Genomic DNA, 27,771 nt, shown 5'->3' on the forward strand with positions numbered 1-27,771 from the left:
TCTTCAGTGAAGTGGGTTGAGAACCATGAGGTTAAAAATACCAGTTGATTTCTTCTCACCTGTCCCTTGGTGGACACAGTTACTTAACACGTGCAGGTGGGAGGTAGCATGTACCCTTGGGATTAGTTGAGGTGCGCTCTCTCCCAGTCACCATAGTTATCAAAAAAAATATTCTTCCATTTAAAATCGGCAAAAATGTACGTGGCTAAGCTTCATATATCAATCATGTTTGACTCAAGACAACTTGCAAAAGAGAGGCTACAATATATATAGTTTGTGCTATCCATATGAAAGAGAGATGGAAGTAACTGGGACATATACTTGCATTGCAAGTGACAGCTAAACTCTGGGATATGTTTCTGTATATGCTCTACTTGAAATGGGCAATGCCATATTCCCAAGAGCTACTGTTTCTCTGGAATGGAAAAGTAATCACCAAGAAGTAAAGAAGGACGTGAAACACAATCCCTGCATGCATCTGGTGGATAATTTGGAATGAGAGGAACCTCAGGTGTTTCAAAATAGGGAAGAACCCATCAGTAAAATCAAGATTGAATGCTTATTCTTGCTGTCATTTTTTGTGTAAAAATGAACAAATAGAGGACATAGAAGCTCATAGAATTCATCAGTGTTATACAGAACTGTGAAGTTACCTTTTGTAGTCATGTAAATACCCAAATGCCCAGATCCTTACAGATTATGTAGGTTAGTATTTAAGGAAGTCAGGTGCAATCTTTTGCTCTAGAGCACCTCCTTGGCGCTGCCTATTAAGCTTTAATTTGCTGGATCCAAAAAAAAATCTGTATAGTTAAGCTGGAAAATAGATGTTGATTTGTAGTACAAGGGGAAGCAAAAGCCGAAAGGTTATGAAAACTAATTTAGTTAGTGGGTGTTGAGCCAGGTAGTAACCATTTATTTCATCTTTGTTAAAGTTTATCACACTTCAACTTAACCTTTTCTCCCTTGATTCACTTTTGTAGACTGATATCCTTGTGTTTTCGTGAACTTTAGTTAGAGATTTCACCCAAACTAGTTTCTATCTTCTGGATTTTTCTGCCTTTTTTTTTTTGAAATTGGTAACTTTAGATTTTTCTGTATTATCAAAATGGTTTAATTCGACGTGCCTATAATAACAAGGGAAAAGAAATCTATGCCATTATGTAACTGTTCTTGTTATAGGTTGAATTTTAAGGGTCATATCCTTGTATGTTGCTGTCTTTAACTTTTCTATTTAATCTAATATTTAGGTGAAGTTTATCAATCCTCTACTACGGTCACCAATAGTTGGTGATGTGGCGTATGGAACCCTGGTGAAGCTTTCAAAGTGTACTGCTACTCCACTTTGTAACTGGGCTCTTGAAATTGCAACAGCCTTAAGGTTAATTATGTCAGAGGATGTTAATGTCTTATGGGGTAAAATTCCTTCTGCTGGTGAGGAGGTATCAAATGAAAAGCCTGGTCTCTTTGAGCGTGTAACAAACGGCTTATCCATTTCTTGCAAAACTGGGGCTCTCCCTGTGGATTCGTTTACTTTTGTTTTCCCTGTAAGTTTGTGGTCTGATCCTGTCAACCTTACTTTCCTGGTAGTTATTCTTTCCTTTGTCACTGAGACACTGACATTTTCTGATATACATATATTTTTCTTTTTGTTGCATGCGTAGATAATGGAAAGAATATTGTTATCTCCCAAGAAGACCAAACTTCATGATGATGTTCTCAAGATAATATTCTTGCATTTGGATTCGTTTTTACCTCTACCTAGAGTTCAAATGCTCTCAGTTACGATCACTACAGCTTCTTGTTGTTTATACCTTGATTATCATACCTGTATCTATTTCTGACTGATTATCTTGGTGATTTTTTAGGTTCTTTATCATGTCCTGGGTGTTGTTCCTGCTTATCAAGCATCTATTGGACCGGCATTAAATGAGTTATGCCTTGGGCTGCAACCAGCTGAAGTGGCACCTGTATGTGATGTGGTTATGAATTTCTTCTGTGAGCTTCCACATAACACTTATAATCACTTGTGTTTCATGGACTTTTGCAGGCTTTATGTGGTATTTATGCTAAAGACATCCATGTTAGAATGGCTTGCTTAAATGCTGTGAAATGCATTCCTGCTCTGGCTAGTCATTCTGTCCCTCAAAGTAGTGAAATTGCCACTCGCATCTGGCTTGCTTTACATGATCCCGAAAAGGTATTACATTCTTGTAGAAGTTACTTTTCTAGTGATAAATGCTTAATTCTGGGTTTTCAGTCCCTTTAAATATTACTCCCTTCGTTTCAATTTGTTTGTGTGGTTTTGACTTGGTGGAGTTGAAGAAAGTAAAGAGAACTTTTGAATCTTGTGGTGTTAAACTAAAGAAATGTTGAATGTACGAAAATGCCCTTTAATGTCGTGGTCTTAGGGATTAAAGAGTTGTCAAAAAAGGAAAGAAACATTATTTCTGAAAGGGATTAAAAAGGAAGGAAAGTAAGACAAACAAATTGGAATAGAGGGAGTAATAATGATATATTGTTCAGATTTGCACAATGACCAGTAAGGGATAATGCTTTCATCAAGTGTATGAATCCCGTGAACATACTTGGTGTCTATTTTTATTTTTGCTGTACTCTTGTCCAATATATAGGGTGGGCATGATAACTGGTATCAGGTACGGTATGCTTTTAAATTTCAATAGTATAAAAATTCAAGATTTCGCGTTAGAAAAGAGTTAAAACTTTTAGTCTATCTTAACATTCCACAACATCATGAGCTCAACGTGCTTGCCTGGACCAGGAGGCAACTGGATTTACTTATTTTCTCTTCTGTGTTTGCTGGAAAAGCGTTTCTATTTTCCTAGAGAGTTTCAGATTTTGAATTTGTCATTTCTTCTTGTGACATAAAACATCCCTGGACACCTTTCAATTTTTTTAACAGCTCCCATATCATTTTAGTTGGGGTATAAGTGGCATATTAACATAAGCTAGCAAATGAATTAAAATGAGGAGATACGGGTACACTATGTAATGCTTTCTCACTAGTGTTGGCGTAACAGAAGTGCAAAACCCACATGCATCTAAAAATTTTGGGTTCTGTGCTTCATAGAATTTGTTCTACTCAGGAAGCATCTTGGTACCTAATGCGTAAGTGTGTTATTATTTTGTCCTCTGGTTGGTTAGTCTGTGTAGATGATCTGGTATGGTTGTTCCTCCCTTTACCTACTACCTACTTCGAAGAAAGTGGGAAATTATTGGATGTATTTGATTTACAGTTTAGACTGAAATAAATAAATGACGTTTTGATGATTCTATGAGTTCCACCAAGAACATACAGTCTATTTGTATATTTTCTTTTGCTTATGGTGTAGGATGGAACACGTAAATGAAGCTGAAACAGTTCTACAAACATTAGAATCCCTACAAAATTAGTCAGGGCACACTTTTTTTTTTTGGTCTTACTACATTGTACGGTCCCAATAACACATCCTTGGTGCTGTTCTAATCTATAAATTAATTTACCTCTTCAAAAAGAAATTGGGCAATCGCCTGTCTAAGGAAATGATCCTTCCTAGATTATATAGTTCCGCTTTCCTGTTAGCTGAAAGTGACAAAAATTAATGGCTTGATTTTAGTTAAATCGTAGGAGCGTAATAACTTCAGTATCTGAACAGTATGGTCTTATGATATTTGCTGATTTACTTAATCGACTGTAAGTCTTGATTATTTTAAGTTAGGTTGTCTATATAGCAGCAATTCAGACATCCATTTCAAATTTGTGTACTAAGGGTTGTTGTGATTCAGTATTTCTATTTTATGTCCAAAATGTTAACATGACAGTATGAACTGTGTGTGTTTACTATTCAGTGTGTTGCTGAAGCTGCTGAAGACATCTGGGATCATTACGGGTATGACTTAGGAACAGATTACTCTGGCATTTTCAAAGCTCTTTCCCATGCTAATTATAATGTGCGAGTGGCTGGCGCTGAGGCCTTGGCTGCTGCTTTAGATGAAAGTCCAGATACGATACAGGTTTAATTAGCTTATATGTTCTGTTTTCTGGACAATGTATAAAAAATTCTTAACTGACAGTGTGAATGTCTTTTGGATAAACAATGCTTTCAGGAATGTCTTTCAACTTTATTTTCTTTGTACATCCGTGATGTTGGTTCTGGTGAAGACACCATTGATTTTGGATGGATAGGCAGACAAGGAATAGCATTGGCTCTACTTTCTGTGGCGGATGTTCTTAGAGCAAAAGACCTTCCTGTTGTTATGACATTCCTAATTTCAAGGGCACTGGTAATAAGTTCTTTCTCTGAATGAGGTGTTGTTAATCATGTCTATGTTTAATGTATCATTAAGATCTGCATTTTTTCCTTTTGTTCTTTCTTTCTCTCTCTCAAAGATTGCTAATGATAACTAACAGGTGAACGGAAGTTCTTCTTTACTTCTGTGCATGCTGATTTTCGCAATTAAGTTTTTCTAAGAGTTTGTCTTGTTATAGTGATACGGAACATGTTAACTATCTTACAATTGAAATATTGTTGCTGAGATACTTCTTTTCTTCGCTTTTAAGGAGTTCCCTCCTTGTATCAAAAGCTTTAAAGTCCACATCTTCTGATATGTACTAGCTGTTTTATGAATTGTGGTGCTTCACTTGGTTTTGTAACCCGTCAAAACAGAACTTTCTGGAAATATATGAAAATTCATGAGAAATGGTTTTATTCTGTTTGGGTTTGAGTAGTGGGTGACTTTGGAATTGCAGGCAGATCCTAATGCAGATGTTAGAGGAAGAATGATCAATGCTGGCATAGTTATTATTGACAAACATGGAAGAGATAATGTCTCATTGCTATTCCCTATTTTCGAAAACTACTTGAACAAAAAGGTATGACATATTTGTTTCCAAGATCGTCTATTTCCTTTAATCTTAAGAGGTTTTATACTTTTGGTTGGGGGTGAATGATTGGTGTTCGAGTTTTTCATGTTGATCCTATTGCCCTTTTGTGGCAGCTAAAAGCTAGTTATAGGCTTTGAATATATATCATATGTTCAAATAACAACTGTTTGTTGATTGTGCAGGCTTCAGATGAGGAGAAATATGATCTGGTCCGTGAAGGTGTGGTAATATTTACTGGAGCTTTGGCAAAGCATTTGGCCACGGTAATTGATCCCCCCTCTTATAAACTTGGTCCACTGTAAACACTTTAAAGATTTTGGTCTAATACCTTGTCTATTTTTGAACAGGATGACCCTAAGGTTCACACAGTTGTAGAGAAGTTGCTGGATGTACTGAATACTCCGTCTGAAGCTGTTCAGCGAGCTGTCGCTACCTGCCTTTCTCCACTTATGCAAGCAAAGCAGGTTAGTTCAGCATCTTCTTGAAAGCTTCTTTATATTATGCAGCTGTAACAAACGAGAAACATTGCCACATGTCATGATTGTAAATCTTGAACAATCTGCAGTTACTACACTCTTCGTTAACAGTCAAAAGTGTGCTTTTGTTTACTGCCAGGCTACTTTGACTCTTCATAACGTACATGTGTCCGAAGGATATGTTTTGGGTTTGGGTACCTCATCTAGATCTCACGGAATATGCCTTGAGCTGTCTAAAATTTGGATGTGTCTGACCAATAAAAAAAGGAGATGTGCCTATACCCAACCCATATCCATACTCGAGTCCACGTGTAATAGGTTAACTGCATGGAATGATATATGTTATATCCTAGTGAGTTGTGCAGCTTTACATCCCTCCTGTAGAAGGGTTCTTACTTTTAGTAAAGCAAGTAAAAAGAACCAACATGACTATATTCCGAACCATCTGTTATTATCCTAATTTGCATGAATCTAGAAGTGAGGCCTTTCAGTTCTATGATGAATAAACTCCAGTATCATAATCCATGTGGAATTTTTGTTCCCTTTTCTATAGGCTATTGGTGTTCTGAGGTGGTAACTGGAGAATTTTTTGGTTAACTACAGACTCATTCTCATGCATTTACCATGCTAATCCCGATAGTCCCTTGGGATATTTCTGAAGGAATTCTTGTCTCACATAGCTTTTAAGTTTGTTCTTTTTTGTTGAGAAAGTTGACATTTTATAAACAAAATATATCAGTAGTGTTTCAGTAGTAATTACGTCAGGGGTTTAAAGTTAGCAAAACCAAATATATCTATCACCTATACTCCTCCTAAACTATCTAAAAGTGAGTAATATCCTCCACCTTTCTGGAGAGTACATAGTTACATAAAAAATAAAAGGTTATAAGGCACTTCAATTTCAAGCTCTGGAAAGGGATGCTCTTGTTTTCAAAACATCTCTGGTTCCTTTCCTTCCATATTGTCCACCTGATGCAAGCAGGGACAATCTTCCATCTCTCCTTATGGCCCGACATGTTTCCTTCTCTATTCCATCCTGTTAGGGCTTCTGATGTATGCCTTGGCATGGACCAACTGATACCCCTCAAGTTAAAAAACACATGCCACAGTTTCAGTCACTCTACAGTGAATGAAGAGATGGTTCGTTGTCTCTATTCTCTTTCACTAAAAAAGCACCTGGAACATAATTTGCTTCCCCTTTTCATTAGATTGTCCTGCGTTAGTACTGCTTGCCTGGCTACCAACTAGGTGAAACAAGCCACCTTGTGGGGTATCTTAACTTTCCATATCATCTTCCAAGGCCATGATAAGAGCATTGCAGCTGGCCTATCAAGGTGCCTGTAAGCTGATTTTGTTGTGAATTTCCCATTTTTGGCTCTCAACCATTGTAGACTGTCTTCATTTGTGTTAAGGCTATTGACCTGCACCAAAGAATTGAAGAAATCTGTGAGGTTGTCTATTTCCCAGTCATTTCCATCCTTGGTTGTCCCTGACATCTGCTACTACTGCTGCCTCCTTCTGTTGGTTCAGATTGTAGATCACAGGGTACAACTGTTTCAAGGGGTATTGACCAACCCACACATCATTCCAGAATGATATCCTTCTTCCATTTCCTATTCAATCCTTGAGTTTTTCCATATTTTAGGCCACTGGATCCTGATTGTTTTCCATAAACCTACCCCATAAGGGCTTGTAGCTTCCTTAGTGATCCATAGGTCTTCCATTGTATATCTGGAAGCTATAACATCTTTCCATAAATCCTGTTCTCCAGAGACAAACCTCCATAGCCACTTCAAGATAAGACTCTGGTTCTGTACTTTGAGGTGCTTTATGCCCTTTCCTCCTTTTTTGTTGTTGATGACAGCATCCCATTTCACCAAGTGATACTTCTTTTAAGCTTTTAAGTTTGTTTTGTAATTCAACTTTCTCTAGCATTCTCTCTCCTTGATCTGTACTGGATAAAGTCCAGGAAATATAAATTACTAATTTGTGTCCTAGTTCTGTTTCTATAATTTTGACTTTGTTTCTTCCAGATTTGTTCTCTGATATTTTTCTTCCTTAGTCATCTCTATTTCTTTCTGCTGTCCTTACAATTTTTTTGTTAGTTTATACCTAATTTGCAAGCTGAAACTGGATTCTCTTTTTGCCTATCTCTTCTCTTGCACCAGGAGGATGCACCATCTCTGGTTTCTAGGCTTTTGGATCAGCTAATGAAGAGTGAAAAATACGGAGAGCGTCGTGGTGCAGCATTTGGACTTGCAGGGCTGGTTAAGGGATTTGGAATATCTTGCCTGAAGAAATATGGCATTGTAGCAGCACTACATGAAGGTTTTGCTGACAGGTTAGTCTTCTGGCATGTTTCAATCACTCTAAATTAGAGGTTGAGTTACTCTGTGATTTCAATTTTTTTTTAAAAAAAAAATAGAAAACATTCTCAAAAAAGTTACCCTGTGATTTGATGCAGTGGTTTTCTGTTCTTTTCCAAGGATTTGATGAAATGTCATGAATAACAACCCAGTTGAGGCATTATATAATGGAATTAGTGAGAAGAACTCATTCTTCTATTTACCTTTATCTTTATGTGCTAGACATTGTTGAAGTGAAATTTCAAGGTTATGGTCGGTTGAATATAGGCTTTTATATCAATGGTAATTATTAAAATATTCTGTATGCCTTTGTAGCTCGATTATGTGCTTTTGCTTATGTCTTAAAGATGTAAATGGATAAATGTTTCTGGGTTTGTTTTTTCAATTAAATCTCCCTGTCTTCACCTGCCCGCAACAAGGAAAAAGGGGAAAAGTGACTTTGTTATCTTTCAGCTTGTCACCTCTTTTCTTTATAGTTGCTACTAAAGTTCGAGCTCTGAACTTTAGATGACTATTTCATGAAATGTCTACATCTATTAGCTGTGTTCTGACCATAGTTATATGTTTCTAATATGATCTGGGAGCTGTTCATGCAGTTATCGAATTGTACATTAGTATTGAAAAGAATTGGACCTGAATAGAGAGGAATGGATAAATAGGACTCATACACCCAATCCCAACTAATGTGGGATTGAGGTGTAGTGTATGTTTCTGTTATATTATAAAATTTTAGGTCATTTCTTGCTTGGCATTTCAGCTAGCAATAGTTGACATTCAACATTGTTTCATTGATATGGCTTTGTCACGGGGTAGCCAATTTCATTATATTTCAATAACTGCACCTCTCTATAGATGAAAGTTTCTCCTTCCAGGATCTGAATGATGTTTATTTGCAGGAATTCGGCTAAGAGCCGTGAAGGAGCACTGCTTGCATTTGAATGCTTCTGTGAGAAGCTTGGGAAGTTGTTTGAACCGTATGTCTTCTGTTTATATTTTTTTTTTATCCAGAAATCATACAAATGAAATGCTTATCCTTGTTGTAATTTGAACTTGGATTTTGAAATTAATCAGCTTTGTTTCACCTGTCTCCCCGTTTTTCCTTCAGGTATGTAATTCAAATGTTACCGTTCCTCTTGGTTTCTTTCTCTGATCAAGTGGTTGCGGTGCGTGATGCTGCTGAATGTGCTGCTCGGGCAATGATGTCTCAGCTTAGTGCTCAAGGAGTGAAATTAATTCTTCCATCACTTTTAAAGGTTCTTAGTTTTAGCTTTTCCCCTGTATCTTACTCAATGCAGTTGACTCTATCCATACTTTATTGGTTTAGTGATGTGGTTAACTGGATGATGGAGTAATCTTGCACAGTGTAGTTTATGCACACTTATAGAGTACTCTTACAAGTCATGCTGAAAATTCTTTTCCAGTGTACATCTATCCCGAAAGTTTCATGTAGTTTATTGGGACTCTTAGAGATGGGAATAATTTTGAGAATGCTCTTCCGATGATGAGAAGTTGTTGCACAGTGGGTCACGTTGGTTAGCCTTTGAGGACTATTTGGTAGCACAGGAATAGAGAAACTGTAACCTTAATGCACCCTTGCTATTTGTTTTTTGAAGAATAAGTGCAGCGTTTCATGAAGCATATTGTAGGTTTTTATTAACTTTTGGCATCTGTGTGTTTCTCTGAAAAGACAGTTGGATCCTGAGTTTTGTTGAAAAACCTATATGGATCTAAAATGGCCAGAAAAACTTGATACTCTGCTGTTGTTGATGAGTCCGCTATTAAATATTTTCCCATGTGTTTCGGATTCACTTAACTCATTATTAGTTGCCCTTCATTACATGAGACCTATGTTTACAATTATTTTTCTGCGTCAGGGCCTTGAAGATAAGGCTTGGAGAACCAAGCAGAGTAGTGTACAACTTCTTGGTGCCATGGCCTATTGTGCTCCACAACAATTGTCACAATGTCTCCCTAAGATTGTGCCCAAGTTAACCGAGGTTTGTCCTACTGCCTGCAAACTTAGTACTTCTGTCTTTGACTACAGTGCGGTACTAGTCTCCGTTTCTTACCGCTTTGTAATACTGTACAGGTGCTTACTGACACTCATCCCAAGGTTCAATCAGCTGGACAGACAGCTCTTCAACAGGTTAAACTATCTCATGATCAAATTTCTCTTACTTTCCGTGTTCTACTTCGTGCCATTTATTTAGTTTTGTCTTTTGTTGAGTATAGGTTGGGAGTGTTATAAAGAACCCTGAGATATCTGCACTTGTCCCTACTCTTCTAATGGGTCTTTCAGATCCTAATGAGTATACAAAATACTCCCTTGATATTCTCCTCCAGGTAAATATGTTTACTGATAACATGTTATCTGGTTTCCATGTACCTATACTTGATAGGTAATCCGGTTTCCATGTACTTTCTGACAAGCTAATTCCTTGTTCCAATTCTTTCAGACAACCTTTGTGAATTCAATTGATGCTCCTTCTCTCGCGCTGCTGGTACCAATTGTACACCGAGGGCTTCGTGAAAGGAGCGCTGAGACTAAGAAGAAAGCTGCACAAATTGCTGGAAATATGTGTTCATTAGTGACTGAGCCTAAGGACATGGTACCCTACATAGGACTACTGCTCCCTGAAGTTAAGAAGGTACATCTTAAAATAATTGGAGTAACATTTATGATGAGTGCAAAAGTTGACTCTAACATAATTTTCACACGATTTCAGGTACTTGTAGATCCAATTCCTGAAGTTCGATCTGTTGCTGCAAGAGCTATTGGTTCTCTTATACGGGGTATGGGAGAAGAAAATTTCCCAGACCTGGTGCCTTGGTTGTTGGATACTTTGAAGTCTGATGGAAACAATGTTGCGCGTTCTGGGGCAGCACAGGGACTTAGTGAGGTATAATTATCTCACCCTGTGTTACTTGGTTACATCTCTCTCTCTCTCCCTTGTTATAAGGAGTTGAAAATCTCCCTTTTTTAAGACTTTATGTCTACAAGAATCTATCACTGGGATGTGTGGGTGGGGTGGGGGTGATGCTTAAGCTTTTTCACTTGAATATATTTTGGATATTAATTCTAAGTTAGCATTATCATTGTCTCTTACCTTTGCTCCTTTGTCAAAAGGTAAATATAATAGATCTTTTTTTGGACTTTAAAGGAGTTCTTCAATATTGGCGCCAAGATTAAGGTTTTGTGCTGTATGCAAACTTTGCTTGTCCTCTTGCATCTGGTTCTGCTGGGTGATTTAACTCTAAAATTAGTTATTGACATTGTTTGCATATAATAAGTTGAAATGGCTTTTGAGCATCTTTATCTTATTGGCTCCGCCTCTTTTAAATTTGGCTGTTGTGGAGTGAGGGCCAAGAAACAATAATAATTAACAAGCACGGAAACCTTTTGTGCATCATCAAGGAGTTTTGGGGCTGGTGGGTGGGGGTCTGAAACCAGTAACAAAGAATGGAGACTCGGTTTTTGAGCTGCTTAGGGTTCTCGTTTTCACATTCAACCTACAAGTGTTTTTTCCTCTTTCCCAGGTATTGGCTGCATTAGGAATGGAGTACTTTGAGAACATACTTCCTGATATAGTACGAAATTGTTCTCATCAAAAGGCATCAGTACGTGATGGGCACTTGGCACTCTTTAGGGTAAGAACTTTTTTTTTTAAAAGTTTGTGTTCAGAAAGATTGATAACTTCATACTTTTGTATATTTTCTCACATGGATTATATGGCTACTTGTAGTATCTGCCAAGATCTTTAGGTGTGCAATTCCAGAACTATTTGCAGCAAGTTCTTCCAGCTATCTTAGATGGTAAATTTCTCTCTCTCTCTCTCTCTCTAATAAACAGGCGCAAACACTTACACAGAGATGAACAAAAATAGCAGTCGTTCTTTCTAGTTGGCAGAAACCGTTGAAGTATTATGAGGGGCAGTCTTTTATGTTAACTTACATTGAGAGATTCAATTAACAATTTATTGTACAATAGGTTTGGCCGATGAGAATGAATCTGTGCGTGAAGCAGCACTCAGCGCTGGCCATGTTCTGGTGGAGCACTATGCAACTACGTATGCCTTCTTTGTCATCTTCCACATCTAGTTTTAAGTTAGTCTCCTTAGTTTGCTTTTGGGGTCCTGTCAATGGCTGTGAATTTAGTGCTATGATATTTAATTGATGTAGATATACACAATGGAAGAGGCTATCTTGAAGTGAATAAGAATGCTGTTATGATTACAGTTTGAACTATAATTGATATGCTGACCATTTTGTTACTCGATGATCTTCTTTTGTTCCAGATCTTTGCCTCTGCTTCTTCCGGCTGTGGAAGAAGGTATTTTCAATGATAACTGGCGTATCAGGCAGAGTTCTGTAGAGTTGCTGGGTGACCTTCTGTTCAAGGTATGTGTCGCACTTCAGCATCATACTGTAGGATGAAGCAGGCTTATTAATGTATTATTTTCTTCTAGGTTGCTGGAACATCTGGAAAAGCACATCTTGAGGGTGGTAGTGATGATGAGGGTGCCAGTACTGAGGCTCAAGGACGAGCTATTATTGAGGTACTCGGGAGGGACAAGCGTAATGAAATCCTTGCCGCATTGTATATGGTCCGAACCGATGTCAGCATAACCGTACGCCAGGTACTATGGGATACTTCAATCATGATGCTTGACTTATTTGGAGATGCTGATAGTAATGAATAAACTTCAATTACTTTGTATTTTCTTTTTTTCAGGCTGCTTTGCATGTTTGGAAGACCATTGTTGCAAATACCCCGAAAACGTTGAAGGAGATAATGCCTGTACTGATGAGCACATTGATAAGTTCTCTAGCATCTTCATCCTCTGAAAGGAGACAGGTATGCTGTTACCCTTGTTTATGGTAAACAAAAATGTGTTCAGTAGTTCTGGAGATAAGAATTCTGTGGCCTGAAATTTGCAGGTTGCTGGACGAGCATTGGGTGAGCTTGTTAGGAAGCTTGGAGAAAGAGTCCTTCCTTTGATTATCCCAATATTGTCACGGGGTCTAAAAGATCCTAATCCAAGTAGAAGACAAGTGAGTACTTTACTTCTTCCGTATGCTTCTAGGTGTTTTCTGTAATTTCTCTGCGTGTTGTCAGTCTTAGAGTACTTAATGATAATCTCCGCTCATCTATCCAAATTGGGAGTTACAGTTTCATTGCGAACAGAGTTAAGGTATATCTTAGTGAGATAACTTTGTACAGCTGAAGCGTATTTGGGGAGTGATGATTTTCAGAGCAAATTATATGATTGAGCTTCTTTGTTAGAAATGTTCTGGAAGTCTTGTTAATAGGAAAAGAGCTAACAACTTTTGCTTAAGCTCTCTGTGAGCCCTTTTGTCTATTCTGTAATTCTGCATCTTAAACAAATCACATTTTTTGTATAGGCAGTTTATACGCTTAAATTCCCAAATTTGTTGCTCGACTTCTTCACTAACATTGTAGTGATACAATATAGTCATGACTTCATGGTGACTGGAGCGTGTATCATTCTGTCTTGATAAGGTGGATAATTAGTCTTATTTATACTGTTCCAAACAAAAGGGCCAGAAATGGCCTGCAACTACAAAAAAATCTCATCCTTTTGCCTTCATTAGACATAGGCTTACCTTCGCACTTGCAATCACAATGTACCAATAAGACGTAGTTTGTTTCCACTTCTCATTTTTCTTTTCTGCCGACTTTTAATACTTCTAATTTCAGGGTGTCTGCATCGGTCTAAGTGAAGTAATGGCCAGTGCTGGCAGGAGTCAATTATTGAGTTATATGGACGAGCTTATCCCCACAATTCGGACAGCACTTTGTGATAGGTGTGGTATCTTTTGTTTATATTACTATGAAAATCGCAGTTTTTTGCATTTCCATTCCAAAGTAATTCTTTGGTTCTTTATTCAACAGTACGGGCGAGGTTCGGGAATCAGCAGGCCTGGCATTTAGTACTCTTTACAAGGTAAACCCTTCAGATCTAGCCAATCATTGAGATATTTTACTGAGAACTTCTCAACACTAATCTTCGCATCTGGTGGTTTGTAACATAGAATGCTGGAATGCAAGCAATCGATGAGATTGTTCCAACACTTCTTCATGCACTGGAGGATGAGGATACCTCAGATACTGCTCTGGATGGCTTAAAACAAATTCTGAGGTAGGCTATCGTATGTCTAGTTTAGACATGTTTCTCTGTATGATCTTATCTTTTTGTCCTAAATTTATTGTCACTTATTTCAGTGTCAGGACCGCAGCTGTGCTGCCACACATCCTCCCAAAGCTCGTTCATCTTCCACTTTCGTACGTATATATGATTTCTTCTTCCAATAGATTTTCTGTTCTGTGGTTCTGTGGTTCTGCAGTACTCACCATAATATCTGCACATACCTACAGTGCCTTCAATGCTCATGCTTTGGGAGCTTTAGCGGAAGTTGCAGGACCTGGTCTTGGTTCCCACCTTAGTACTATCCTTCCTGCTTTACTGAATGCAATGGGTTATACCGACATGGTATGCCTCCTCACTGACATGTGCATTCATTTCTGTAGTTTTCACATTCGTTTTGTCATTTTCAATGGTTTAATATACAGGAAATTCAAAGTTTAGCAAAGAAGGCAGCAGAAACTGTTGTGTCAGTTATTGACGAAGAAGGCATGGAGTCTTTGTTGTCAGAACTACTGAAAGGAGTTGGCGATAATCAGGCATGCTCTTCCTTTATACTCTTGCTTTTGTAACTCATTTATTGCTATTCTTTTCTCTCATGCTGCTTTATACTTGTAATTCCAGGCATCGATTAGACAAAGCTCAGCATATCTTATCGGGTACCTGTTCAAAAATAGCGACTTATATCTTGGTGATGAAGCTCCAAACATGATATCCAGCCTCATTATATTGCTTAGTGATCCAGATTCTGATACTGTGGTGGTAATGTCAGGGTCATTTCATTTCCTTAGAATGTTAATTTGTTTGGTTTGGTTATCTTACCACTTATTTGACAGGTTGCATGGCAAGCTTTGTCTAATGTTGTTAGTTCAGTACCTAAAGAGGTTCTTCCAACATATATCAAGTTGGTTCGTGATGCTGTATCTACTTCAAGAGATAAGGAGCGTAGAAAGAAAAAGGTATCAATTTTCTGTATTTCAGACTTCTGTGATTTATGTTTAAAAGCATGCATATCACATTGTTATCAGTTGTTTGGTGAGTCTATATGTTTGAGATTTTGATGTTCTTAATGAACATGTAGGGAGGACCAGTTCTTATACCTGGATTTTGTCTTCCGAAAGCTCTTCAGCCATTGCTTCCTGTTTTTCTCCAGGTATTCCAGATTATTATTATAATAATTGTTATTAAAATTACTATTATTATTGTTATCATTATTATTCTTAATAAGCTATTCCAGCTTCTTTCTTTGTAAACTCACGATAGATGTCATGATTTTCTTTTGATGGGTGATTTCGGGGTCTTGGGTTAAGTTGAATGTTGTTAGAGATGAAAAAGCCTTCTCGAAGTACATCGGAATATCAGTCTTCAAGTTCAACACATTTATATGTTTTGTGTATGTGTATTTGGTGGTGGGAGGGACAAAGCGGTGTATCATACTGCATTTCAGAGTTGATTATATTTTTTGTTCTATAAAAAAGAATCATTGTCCCGTGCATGTGTGATAGGACCACTTTGCTGGAAAAGTTACATATGTTTGGTTACTTTTGAGATGTGGTCGTGTCTATAAATTTCAACTTTGTCGTGTGCCATACAGCTGAACTATGATGCCTTGTACGTTGGACCAGTGATTTGTCTGATCTGATTATAAATATTTCAGTTCTTGTTACATGATTCTTAATGAACTTTTCTTTTGGACACATAACCCATTTTTAGTATTTCATGGAATCAGCCTTTTCCTCTCCCTTAGCATGGAAATTTTTCTTTTTAATTTTTTTGGAGAGAGATAAGAAAGACAACATGGAGATGGAACAAAAATGTATTCGAGGCCGCTTTATCAGTTTTCAACATGATGCTTAATTTTCATTGCTAGAGTATGTTGCATATTCCACTATATCATGCATGAGGCCAATGTTATTAAAGTTATGGTGTTCAAACAATGAAACAAGATGCAGTATAGGCAGGGGAATTGCTGCACAAGAGTGATGTCACAGGGCACTTAGGTGTGAGCTGAGTGCCGTCTTCAAGATTCTGACATTAAATAATTAATATAGTAGAAAAAGCAGTATATATAGTATTAAGGAAATGTTACCCATGAATACTTATCAATTACTAACAGGAAGTTTGTTTTAAAATACGAAAACTGGTCACGATGTCTACATCTGAACTAGAAGTTTTAAAATTGATTTTTCACATTATTTAGAAATTAAAGTTGCACTTGGGTGATAATATTTTTTTTACATCATATATTTCACTCAAATGTGGTTCTTAGTCTTCTTTGCATATAGTTATTTGTGTCTAAGCAGTATTTTTTTTGTATTATACATGTGTGGTATTTTTCTTCCTCTTCTGTGGCTTTGCTCCCTAAATGTTTAATTGGATTTAAAAGCCTAGGAGATGATCTCGTTTCCATGTTACCTTTTGCAATGCAGCATGACACTCATCCAAATTTCTGACCTTGTCATTGCTGTCGGATTTACAATGCAAATATACATGTCTCAACTAGAATAAAATATTGAAATGTGATTGTTGCCAGGAAGAATTATAGGCAAATTTCTTAAATTACTGAAATTGTGGCAATCTAATCTTATCCGAACAATCAATGAAATGGTAAAGATTGAATAAAGCTAAAAGAAAATAAATAGTTTATTAGCTCAAACAGAAGACATCTTTGATTTTCTAGATTGTTTGTAGGCAACATATATAGTTTTGAGCTTTTGATAGATTGAAATACTTTTGAAGGGGAACTGCACTTTTGGTTGTAGTATACCTGTGGATATATAGAGTTAAGGTTACCAGTTTCAAAACAAAAGAAGAAGAAAATAAATAGTAGAGCAAACCTAAGGATTAAATCACAATAAAAACTATTTAAGGTTACCAGTTTCAAAACAAAAGAAGAAGATAAATAGTAGAGCAAACCTAAGGATTGAATCACGATAAAAACTGTGTTCAATCATCTGATTTTTTTCTTTGAAAATGTTATCCCCTGCTCACTTGTCATCATTTCCCATGTCAAATCACCTGTTATTTGAATCTTTAATGTACTCCCTACTTTTAATAGCATTGGTTGTTAATTTGGAGTTTACAATTTTTGCAAACTAAATTTCTTATTCCAAATGAATCCATCTTATCTATCTAATAGCGTATATTTTGGTGGACGTTAAAGTAAGTAAGTAAGATGCTTCAAGAACTAACTCTACTATGAAATGTTTATGATTTGCAAGTATATTCGTACCTTATTAGATAAATATGATTACAGGGTATTGAATATTTGGATCTTTAATGTACTCCTACTTACTTTTAATAGCATTGGTTGTTATTTTGGAGTTTAAAATTTTTGCAAAATAAATTTCTTATTCCAAATGAATACATCTTAACTATCCAATAGCCTATATTCTGTTGGATGTTAAAGTAAGTAAGATGCTTTATGAAAAAAAAAGAAGGTAAGATGCTTTATGAACAAACTCTACTATGAATGTTTATGGTTTGCAAGTATATTCGTACCTTAATAGATAATGATTACATGGTTGAGTCTGAGGTTTAAATCCAAAGTTGTTTTTCAAGTTTCTTTGATTACCCAATCAAACAATAGGTAGCCATCAATTAGAAGTTTTAACGAACAAAATTGAATAAATAATACGTCAGATTCAGATATACTAAGAAAGCAAGAGAATTGTGGGGGAGGTAATAGGGGGAAGGTGATTACTGCAGTTAAAAACTTCCATGAAAGGTGTGTTTTTGAGAAAAGTTTCAACTCTTTCTATGTGGCTTTGACTCCTAAAAAGATGTGAGCTACCCATCAGCCTAAGATCATCTTCAAAGTTCTAACTGAGAGGCTCATAAAGTTTATACACAAACTGGTGGACACTCAACAGTTGGCCTTTATCAAAGGAAAGCAGATAATGGATGCCATCCTTATGGCAAATGAATTAGTGGACTCTAGAGTCAGAAGCAATGCACCTGGCATCCTCTGCAAGTTAGATATACAAAAAGCTTATGACCATCTTAATTGGATGTTTTTGTTGGAGACCCTCTTTAAAAGAGGTTTTGGTGCCAGATGGTTAAGATGGATGAAGTGCTGTATAAGCACAGTGAAGTTCTCAGTCCTTGTCAATGGCTATGTTGCTCGGACTCTTCAATAATGTCAAGGGGTGCATGTCGGATTCGCCAAAAGTAGTGTATTTTTGGAGAATCCGACACGGGTGCGGCATTGAAAGTGAAGAGTCCGCGCAACTTAGGTCAATGGTTCCCCTACAAGATTTTTTTCTTCACAGAGAGGTTTAAGACAAGGAGACCCCTCATCTCGTTTCCTTTTCATCATTGCTATGGAGGGTCTAAATGATATGTTGAAAAATGAAAACTACTCTAGAAAATAGCTGGTCGAAGGGATTCAGAGTATGAAACAGGGTAGGATCTTTGGAGATTACCCATCTGTAGTATGCTGATGACACGCTAATCTTTTGTGAGGCTAACAGAGAACAACTCGTGATTCTCAGGGTGATTTTTTTCCTTTTTGAAGCAATATCAGGGCTACACAGCAACTGGAACAAGAGCTTCTTGTATCCAGTTACGAGGTCCCTAATTTAACTTCATTGGCTAGGACTCTTAGTGGAAGAATTGGGGAGCTACCAACTATCTATCTAGGTATGCCTCTGTGAGCCAAGAGCAGGTCTATAGATATTTGAAATGGGGTGGTAGAGAAATGTGAGAAAAGATTGGTGAACTGGAAGAGTCTATACCTCTCTCTTTGGGGAAAAGATTAACACTTATCAATAGTGTCTTGGATTCCATACCTACTTATATGATGTCCCTTTTCCCCATCCTTGATGGGGTCATTGAGAGACTTGATGCTCTAAGAAGAAATTTCCTCTGGGCAGGAATAGTGAAACCAAGAAATTCCACTTGGTGAAGTCGGATGCACTGATTGGGAGTAAACAAGTAGGGGGTCTGGGGTAAGGAATTTTAAAACCTAGAACCAATGCCCATTGATGAAGTGGCTCTGGAAATTTGCATATAGTGAACAGGCATTATGTGAAGGGGTAGTCCAGCTGAAATATGAAATGGAAGATCTTTGGACCACCAAAAGGGTCACTGGCACTTATTGAATCATCCTTGTCGCCTTTCCCCGTCCAAACCACTGGTGTTGAACATGATGATACCAAGATAAGAAGAGAGAATGACTAAATTGGAGAGTAACCTGACCTTTGTTCCTTCAATACTCTTTTCTCTTAGTTCCTTCTCCAAAACCAATCTTCCCCAACGGTTTCTTGTTATTTATTTTACGTTTTGTCTTAATGGTGAAATTGAAAAATTATCCCAGCAGACTGGCGTGAGGCATCAAAACTGAAGTCTAGGCACCAAACTTACATCGTAATTGATTCAAGGCCGCTGCTTAATTCTGCTCTGTTGCTTAATACTGGTGTAGATTTGTTAGGCTCACTGTAAATAATCTCTTTATTTTGCTTTCTTGCTTCCTTGTTGAAGGTTGCCAACATATCCTTAATGTTGAGGAATACAATCTTTACCAGTTTCAAAAATAAAATAAAATACTGGTAATTATAGTGGTAAAAAATTGTAGTAACCTCCTAATGGTCTTTTGTGGTACTTTTGTTTATTGCATTGCTCCCTGGACTTTCTCTATTCAGTGTGATTTTCTTTTTAACCTACAGGGTCTCATAAGTGGATCCGCAGAACTAAGGGAGCAAGCAGCTTTAGGTCTTGGGGAGTTAATTGAAGTGACAGGCGAGAAAACACTCAAGGAGTTTGTGATTCCTATCACAGGGTATGCACCACGGTGTACTAACACAAATTTTGCACCAGCATAAAGAAGTTCATATAGGCAGATATTAGGATGATTATATTTTGTCTTTTCTAGATTTTATAGTCTCATTTTCTCTAAAGCTACTCAGCATATGCTTAACTTCTTTACAATATGCTTTCAATTGCAGGCCCTTGATTCGTATTATAGGTGACAGATTTCCTTGGCAAGTAAAGAGTGCAATTCTGTCTACTCTGAGCATCATAATTCGAAGGGGAGGAATAGCCCTAAAGCCCTTTCTTCCCCAACTTCAAACAACATTTGTCAAGTGCCTACAGGATAACACAAGGTTGGTTCTCTAGGGTTTACCTTGTTTGGCTGGTAGATGGGGAAATGATGTGTTGTAAGCATAATGCCGCTCTGCCCTGTTTTCTCATCCTTCCCATGCCATCTGTTGCTTCTTGAAGCGATAGCTTCAGTGTTTTGTTATTTTTATTCCTTGGGTTTATGTAAATACTATTATAGGACAATACGATCAAGTGCTGCTCTTGCGCTTGGGAAGCTTAGTGCTCTCAGTACCAGGGTTGATCCTTTAGTTGGTGATCTGTTAACTGGTGTGCAGGTCATAGTTTTACTTTATTCTTCTTCTCTACTGTCACACTTTATCTCTTTCTAAGAAGCAGTGTTTATTCCATTAAGTTTTTGGTCAACAGACATCAGATACTGGAATTCGTGAGGCTACTCTAACTGCTTTGAAAGGTGTGATTAAGCATGCTGGTGGAAGTGTCAGCATTGCCTCTAGAACACGTGTCTACACCCTACTGAAGGATTTAATACACAATGATGATGACCAGATAAGAAATTCTGCTGCAAGTATACTGGGAATTGTTTCACAGGTTAGGATCATTCTACCCAGGAAATATTTATTTTCCTTTATATCCGATTTTGTTTCCTGTATTTAGCAGGTTTTTACTTATTACTGAGGTGCTTGGTAAAAGTTATTTGGTAATTTATTCGATGGGGATTTTTGCTCAAAATAGAGCCGGTTGTAGATCATGAAAATTGTCACTTTTTTTTATTTGCTCTATCACCGGATGCTTCATTTAGAATTGGCCTCTTGCAGTTTCCTCATTCCTGTGTTCCTTTAGAGGATAATAATCCTTAAACTATTGCATTTCTACCCTGTAATTCGGATGAAATGAAAGAGGAACCATAACTGGGAAGGGTCTTTTCTCATTCGTGTGCATCACCCTTTCACAAGTGTTTCTCTAGTACTTACTTTATTTCAGAATTCTTTTTCATTGGTCATACAAGATTGGACAAGAAATGATCATATCCAACAAAGATGCATGTAGCACAACATTAGGGTAAACAATTTGAATGAGAAAAGCTTACTAACAGAAAGTTGCTTGAGGTGGTTTGCCAATGTGTCCCACCCGGACCTCCAAAATGCTTGTTCCATAGGCACAACACTTTGATGATTGAAGGTGTAAAAGGTGATTAGTTAGACCTTACTCAAGTGGAGGAAAGTTGCCTCAAAATCAGTCCGATCATTCATAATAAATGCTGATGTCTTCTAAGAATAGAACATAATGGAGGCAGAGGATCCATATAGGGTACACCAAATAGTGTAGGTCACAACTGAATAGTTTTTGTGGCTTATTAGGTCTGGTTTGTATGCAATAGGAATTGTTGGTCCCAACTCTATTTTCCAATATTTCTTGCTTCAATCCTCATTACTTTTCTCCATTTGACGTCAGATATGACAATATACCCTTCACCAGAAGTGTTTCTACCTACACAAATTTGATTGAATAATATGAGATGCATGCTAAATGCTCAAAAACTAACAGAAATCGTGTCATTAGTACATAATATGCTAGATGTAATTTTGAGTCGCAAGTAGACACATGTGTGCTCTAGAGACCTCTAGTTTACCCTAAAGACAAATTATTTAGTATTGGAATGAAATAGGATTGAGTTGTGCAGAATAGAGAGGGGTTTGTGTTGGCATTCCCAAACTAGTAAAGACAGTCATTGATTGATTCAGTCTACTTCATGTCTTTGTTCATAATGTACTTTGAGTGATCACTAATAAGACTGCAGCTCATGTGTAAATAGGCGGATCTTATTTCATGTTTTCCTAATTTTAGAGGTTTGGGTATGGGTGATTTGGGATCAAAAGGATTTCTTGTCGGAAAATTCTTATGAAGTCAAAAAGGGCCAAATTTTACTAGTTGATTGTGTGTTTCTGGTGTTGAGCTCTTTTGTTAGTGCTCTTTTGCTGTGTTCTACTATGTCTAACTTATCATAAAAGCTATGTCTATTGAGAATGGTTGAGATGCTAAACTGGTGCGCATATCACATTTTCAAGTACTCCTTCTGTCCCAATTTATATGACACACTTTCCTTTTTAGTTCGTCCCAAAAAGAATGTCACCTTTCTGGAAATAGAAACAATTTAACTTAGAAGCTTGCCTTTTACCCTTAATGGAACGCTTTATATCCACACAAATGGTCGAGTAATTTAGACTACAAATTTCAGAAGTCTTTCTTTTTTTTTCTTAAAACTTTGTGCCAAGTCAAATGGTGCCATACATATAGGGGTGGAGGGAGTACTTGGTTTGCATCTCACAGGTGTACCCCTTCTTTCATATCTGTTGGTTTTTAGTAAGAATGTCTTCTTTTCACGGAGACACTTTGGTTGGAGATATTGCTTTCCCTCTAAAATACATATTGCTTTATCCTCTTTCTCATCTTCACAATGCTTTCATTCCAGGATTTCACCATTGGTGATCTAATTCTCTTTCTCAAATTTCCTTTTCTTTTAAAGCTTGAAAAATAGATAGGCAAGTTATCTTGCAATCCTGTTAGCTTTTATTAAGTAGTAATATTCATAACTACTATTTCCAATTGTTGGGTAATCTGCATATGGAGGTTTTTTTTACATGGTAGTCTTTTTTGAATGTTGTATATGCATGGGATCTTGACATACAATGCTTTTTCCCCTTATCCTTTTACTCGCGGATCGTTGTGGAGATTCAAGGCCTTTGATCTATTAGAGGCTTATCACTAGTGACCTATTAATATACTAAACAAATATTTTACTGATATGTTGCATTAATAGTTCTTTTTTACAGTTGGTCTGTACTTTCTAAAGTAACAACTAAGCTTTCAGTACCAAGCCATTTCCGATTGGCTGTTTGAAGACTCATTGACCATGTATGTGCATGTGATAGGTGTAAACTTTATGATATAAAAGAATATTGTTGAGATGGTGGATTTTATCAGCTCCTTTTATCTGAGTAGGGTTGCTTTTTAATACCAGGACTGTCTTGTTGCTTTTAGTAACAAAATCATATGTTGCCTTCTCAAAAAGTTGTAGGAAGAGCAATCAAAACCATTTTCATTCTTCACTTTTCAAGAGAATTGAGCCTGAGATTATCTGAGCTATGTGATGAAAGTTTAGGGGCATTTTACTTTGTAGATTTAACTATTAAAGTCTAGGGGGATTTGTTTCAAATGATGCTTTATTAAGCTGAGACTGATGTATCTGTATAGGTAGACTAGCAGAAAATGTTTCAGATAAAGTTGTGTTTGTATATTGGAATTGTGCTGAATTAATGGGCTTCTTTCATAACATCAGCTTAAATAAGCTAAGTTCTAGTAGATCTGTTTGTCTTCTTTTGCACAGACCAATAGTAGTATAATTTATGTCTCTTATCAGAATAGGAAAAGAATAAGTGAGGGTAAAATACCTTATCAAAAAAACAAATAAATGAGGGAAAACATGATTCTAGATTGCTGCTGAGGGAAACCTTGCTCACTTAATGTTTTATAGTCTTTCTTGAAACAGAATCTGGATGTACAGCTAATTATATACGACAAACTGATAGACAATGAAATCATTAACCAAATTCTTTATTAGTTACCCTTATCTCAAAAAATTAACCAAATTCTTTATTAGATTGATTTGATTCTCAGGCAGTCTCATGGACCTAAAACTGTGTTATTGAGATTCTTGTGATTTATCCTGCTTTTTATGATTCTACAGTACCTGGAAGATGGACAAGTTGTTGAATTACTTGATGGGCTGTCAAAATCAGCTTCATCATCTAACTGGTGCTCAAGGCATGGAGCAGTACTTACTATTTGTTCAATGCTTAAGCACAATCCTGATATAATTTGTGCTTCTTCGTCATTCCCATTGATCGTAAAGTGCCTCAAAATCACCTTAAATGATGAAAAGGTACGCCTGACATTTATCATTTTGCTTTACAACTTGAATTTGTTTTGTGAAAAAATTGCTTTATTCCAATTGCCATAGAAACTTAATAATGTTGCTTGATCCAATCCCTGGTAGCAAAAATAATTCCACTTTGTATTGCCTTTACTGAAGGGAATGTGTTTGAACTGAAAATCAATGGTTTGGTGCTTTTTTTCTTTCCATTAAATAAATCAATAAATCAGTGTTATAGTCCAACAGAAACTCTTAAAGGTCTTCCTTTTTATAGCTGAAGCATTTCTTTCTGATTGAGGTACTTCTCTATTTTTTCAATTTTCTGTACGTCAAACATCCAATATCTGAAGCATCTCTTTCTGATTGAGATACGTCTCTATTTTATCAATTTTCTGTACATCAAACATCCATGAGAGGATTCAGATTTTCATTTTCTTATTATATTATCTTAACATTTTAAAAGGTTTTATTCTGGAGAGTAAATTGCAGATGCAAGCAATGAAACTGGAACTGTGTTGCCAGTGTAATTATTCAGAAAGAGTAGAAGTAAATCTGATGATTTTTATTTGTGATTGCTACTTTATTTGTTAGTTTCCTGTTCGTGAAACATCAACAAGAGCTTTGGGATTGCTTTTATGTCAACAAATTCAGAGTGATCCTACAAATGCTACTTCACATGTGGAAACGCTGGGATCCATAGTGTTGGCTATGCAGGATGATTCAAGTGAAGTCAGAAGACAGGCATTATCTGCATTGAAGGCAGTTTCAAAAGTTCGTGCTTCTGAAATATACAAAATAACCTACATACACCATAAGATCAGTTGTACACGCCAGTAGGCTCGATATTTTTTTTTTGAATTAACGTTGGCATTTTCTGTCATACAGGCCAATCCTGGTGCCATTGCCATCCATGTTTCAAAATTTGGCCCTGTTCTGGCTGACTGTTTGAAGGATGGAAATACACCTGTGAGACTTGCTGCAGAGAGATGTGCCCTGCATGCCTTTCAATTGGCAAAAGGTATTACCTTTGTATTTTCTGTCCTGTTGCATCTTAACATTCTTATTCTAGTATAAATCTCTTCAATCCTGTTCTTGGCCGTATGTGTTTGTTGTCCTTATTAAGTTGCTTCTGGCACCTTTGTGTTTTTTACTTATGCATTTGCCGATTTTGTTGTAATGCTTAGAAAGCTGCTTCTAGTGCTTGCTAATCCTCTTCAATATTACAGTCCTCTGGTTTTGGTATGGCAAGCGCCTAAATGATCCTTTCTTCTTGTTGGCAGGTACAGAAAATGTTCAAGCTGCACAGAAGTTTATTACTGGATTGGATGCTAGACGAATAGCAAAGCTCCCTGAACACAGGTGAAATGTTTTTAATTACGCCAGATCTGTTGCTTACTATTTGCATATTGTTTGCCTCTGACAAATTTGTTTGTTGATTATGGTTTAATGTCATACCATTCACTAGTACAACATTCTATCACAGAATTTCTTCAGCTTCTTCTTTACCCATTTTACTCTGTCACTTCTGTTGTTACTACTTACTCTGATCTCTTGCATGAGATTGAATTACCAAAGATCACTAAACTACTTTAAATCACTATGGAAGATACATCTGCCATTAAATTAGTACCATTTGTGAAATTAATTATGCAATTCTTCACTCAGTTGCATGCAAATCAATATAACAGTCCTTATGTTTTGGGGGTAGGTTTAAATTAGTCCCTTAAATATACTCCCAGGTAATTATGATCCTTAAGCCAAGAGTGGGACTTTTGGTCTCCCCGGATTGATTTAAGGGGAAGTGTGGAAAAAGATTGTATAGCAACACTGGAAAAGTCCCGTCAAATCCCAGAAAAAGCACCTCAACAAGACATCTACTATTTCTCTTTCTGCACACAGTTCACCAGATGAATCATTCTACATTGCATCTGGTAGACTGTGGAGAGAGAAATAGTAGATGTTGTGAAGATCAGTCCAATTCCATTCATAAAGTTAAATGGTGTTGCTGATCTGTGCACGGTTCAAAACCGGTGGTAATGGTCCTGCTGTTGTACGCTTTTCCACCTGATTGTTAAGCTTTTAGTCCACAGCATCATTTGAACCACCTTACCAACACATCATTCGCAGCACTTCCAACTGAACCAAATCCCTGGGGGAATTTAGTCTATCTTTTATCTTCTTAGCTGCTTTATATTGTGCACTTTTAGCATCAATTTTATTTTCTTGTATTTGGGCAGCTGTGCCTTCAACTGGCCCATCATATTCTAACTGTTTTCATGTTGCAGTGATGAGAGTGGAGATAGCGATAATGATGCCTCAAGTGGCTGACGAGCTTATGATTGTAAAACACTTTTTTGCCTTCAAAGTAGTTATCCTCAAGGTCGGTGAGACATGTTAGAAGCGGAAGTTCTGCTTGAGATTTAATATTTATAGTAACCATCATACATATAGATGCCTAGGCAAATAAGGATGAGTTTGATATCTGCCAAATTTTTGACTCCGGGTAGATTGTGCTTCCCATATCTTTTGTAGTTGTGTATTATTGAGATTGAATTGCCTTTGAGAAAGGCAGGGAGCTCACATTCATGTATAAATTTTGTAAATTTTCTCCACATATAGGAAATTACTGTTTTTATTTACATCGAGATAGTACTCATTTTTCCTTATAGTAATAAGTGATAACCTTTGTTCTACAAAACATGCCACTTTGATACCATTATAGAGACTAAAAGGGGAAGTAAATTAACAATAGTGGAAATGGTTCCTTTCACTGAGTCGATTCTGGGATGAAGCTTTACTGTTATATCATCTATTTGCTGGAGGAGTGTATGTCATTAGAGTGCAGATGCCAACTTCAGGAAAATTGTTTCCTGATGGTAATTTATGAAGAAATACCAGACTTTTTGTTCATGAATGGCAGCTTAGAGACTTGCTCAAATGAGTTCATATCTCAGCATTTATCTTTTTTCATCCTGAGCACTTTAAATTGACTTGAAAGTTCAAATTCCCGTTTCCTCAAAAAGGAATGTGATCTCATTTTCCTCAAAATTATATCAAGTCATAACTATACATGTTGCGTTAATTTATGTATCTTAATCATTTGTATGGTTGGTATTGTTGGGATTTCCCTTTTTAATCAGTTGATTGATAGTAGTAAAAATGCTGAAGTTAGTATCTTGCAAGAATTATCTCTCTATTGAGGTCATATTTTACCTATAATAGAATGAAATATTTGTGTGCATAGTCCAGTCATTAGTTGAAGGCATGAAGCTAACGGATGCTAACACCACCAGTAGCATTTGCCACTCTTTCTGTGCTTTCAATTTGAAAATAATGATCAGCCCAATTATATTGCTAATCATCCGTAATAGTGGGAATGCATTCACCTAAGAGATTACTCTTTGGGTGTTGAGATGGAGGAATATATTTTCAATTTTTAAATGTTCGGTTGATCAAAATTTTTGAAAACATTCTCTAAGAAAATAAGTTTATTAACAATGATTTTGCAAGTGACATTCTACAATATCCTATTGGAAGTTTCATCATTTACGGACAGTAATGTCATAAGAAATACAACTGAAGCAAGAGATGATACATTCTATGTTATTGAGAAGGTGGGAATTTTACTACAGGTGAACAATGAAGAGAGAGAATTGACAATGGAAAAGGATCAAGTGAAGGAGGTTTCAAACAACATGGGTGAAAGAGAGAGTTGAGGAAGTTAATAAGGTAGATGATGATTGGACAACTCAACATCATAACAATAAATAATATTATTATTATTAATTAATAATCTATATAAAATGTAGATTACTGGATATTAAGATAATAAGTGCTAATTTAATTATTTCTTAAAAATATTGCTAGAAGATATACAAAATAATAATTA

The 27,771-nt window shown here is 36.7% G+C and overlaps 1 protein-coding gene across 1 annotated transcript in view; it reads left to right on the forward strand.

Annotated features, from left to right (window-relative positions):
- The window catches only part of LOC125838427 (protein ILITYHIA), a 41,478-nt gene extending 14,957 nt beyond the window's left edge, over positions 1-26,521 (forward strand). Inside the window, exons 18-59 of the mRNA XM_049517487.1 lie at positions 1,248-1,544; positions 1,662-1,778; positions 1,866-1,967; positions 2,048-2,197; positions 3,847-4,011; positions 4,105-4,281; positions 4,748-4,870; positions 5,065-5,145; positions 5,230-5,346; positions 7,527-7,699; positions 8,621-8,698; positions 8,830-8,977; positions 9,599-9,721; positions 9,814-9,870; positions 9,957-10,067; positions 10,181-10,372; positions 10,451-10,624; positions 11,262-11,372; positions 11,468-11,537; positions 11,713-11,791; positions 12,020-12,122; positions 12,191-12,361; positions 12,457-12,579; positions 12,663-12,776; positions 13,444-13,550; positions 13,639-13,690; positions 13,779-13,885; positions 13,969-14,028; positions 14,122-14,236; positions 14,317-14,427; positions 14,513-14,650; positions 14,725-14,847; positions 14,970-15,041; positions 19,555-19,667; positions 19,834-19,992; positions 20,169-20,265; positions 20,357-20,539; positions 23,697-23,891; positions 24,474-24,653; positions 24,768-24,900; positions 25,163-25,241; positions 26,168-26,521. Of these exons, the coding sequence (XP_049373444.1) occupies positions 1,248-1,544; positions 1,662-1,778; positions 1,866-1,967; positions 2,048-2,197; positions 3,847-4,011; positions 4,105-4,281; positions 4,748-4,870; positions 5,065-5,145; positions 5,230-5,346; positions 7,527-7,699; positions 8,621-8,698; positions 8,830-8,977; positions 9,599-9,721; positions 9,814-9,870; positions 9,957-10,067; positions 10,181-10,372; positions 10,451-10,624; positions 11,262-11,372; positions 11,468-11,537; positions 11,713-11,791; positions 12,020-12,122; positions 12,191-12,361; positions 12,457-12,579; positions 12,663-12,776; positions 13,444-13,550; positions 13,639-13,690; positions 13,779-13,885; positions 13,969-14,028; positions 14,122-14,236; positions 14,317-14,427; positions 14,513-14,650; positions 14,725-14,847; positions 14,970-15,041; positions 19,555-19,667; positions 19,834-19,992; positions 20,169-20,265; positions 20,357-20,539; positions 23,697-23,891; positions 24,474-24,653; positions 24,768-24,900; positions 25,163-25,241; positions 26,168-26,210 (5,223 nt within the window). The 3' untranslated portion in view covers positions 26,211-26,521. The remainder of the gene's footprint in view (positions 1-1,247; positions 1,545-1,661; positions 1,779-1,865; positions 1,968-2,047; positions 2,198-3,846; positions 4,012-4,104; positions 4,282-4,747; positions 4,871-5,064; positions 5,146-5,229; positions 5,347-7,526; positions 7,700-8,620; positions 8,699-8,829; positions 8,978-9,598; positions 9,722-9,813; positions 9,871-9,956; positions 10,068-10,180; positions 10,373-10,450; positions 10,625-11,261; positions 11,373-11,467; positions 11,538-11,712; positions 11,792-12,019; positions 12,123-12,190; positions 12,362-12,456; positions 12,580-12,662; positions 12,777-13,443; positions 13,551-13,638; positions 13,691-13,778; positions 13,886-13,968; positions 14,029-14,121; positions 14,237-14,316; positions 14,428-14,512; positions 14,651-14,724; positions 14,848-14,969; positions 15,042-19,554; positions 19,668-19,833; positions 19,993-20,168; positions 20,266-20,356; positions 20,540-23,696; positions 23,892-24,473; positions 24,654-24,767; positions 24,901-25,162; positions 25,242-26,167) is intronic.
- Positions 26,522-27,771: the final 1,250 nt, after the last annotated feature.

This window comes from Solanum verrucosum, unplaced genomic scaffold, assembly GCF_900185275.1.
Source record: "Solanum verrucosum unplaced genomic scaffold, falcon-dt-bn FXZP01000150.1, whole genome shotgun sequence".
NCBI lineage: Eukaryota > Viridiplantae > Streptophyta > Magnoliopsida > Solanales > Solanaceae > Solanum > Solanum verrucosum.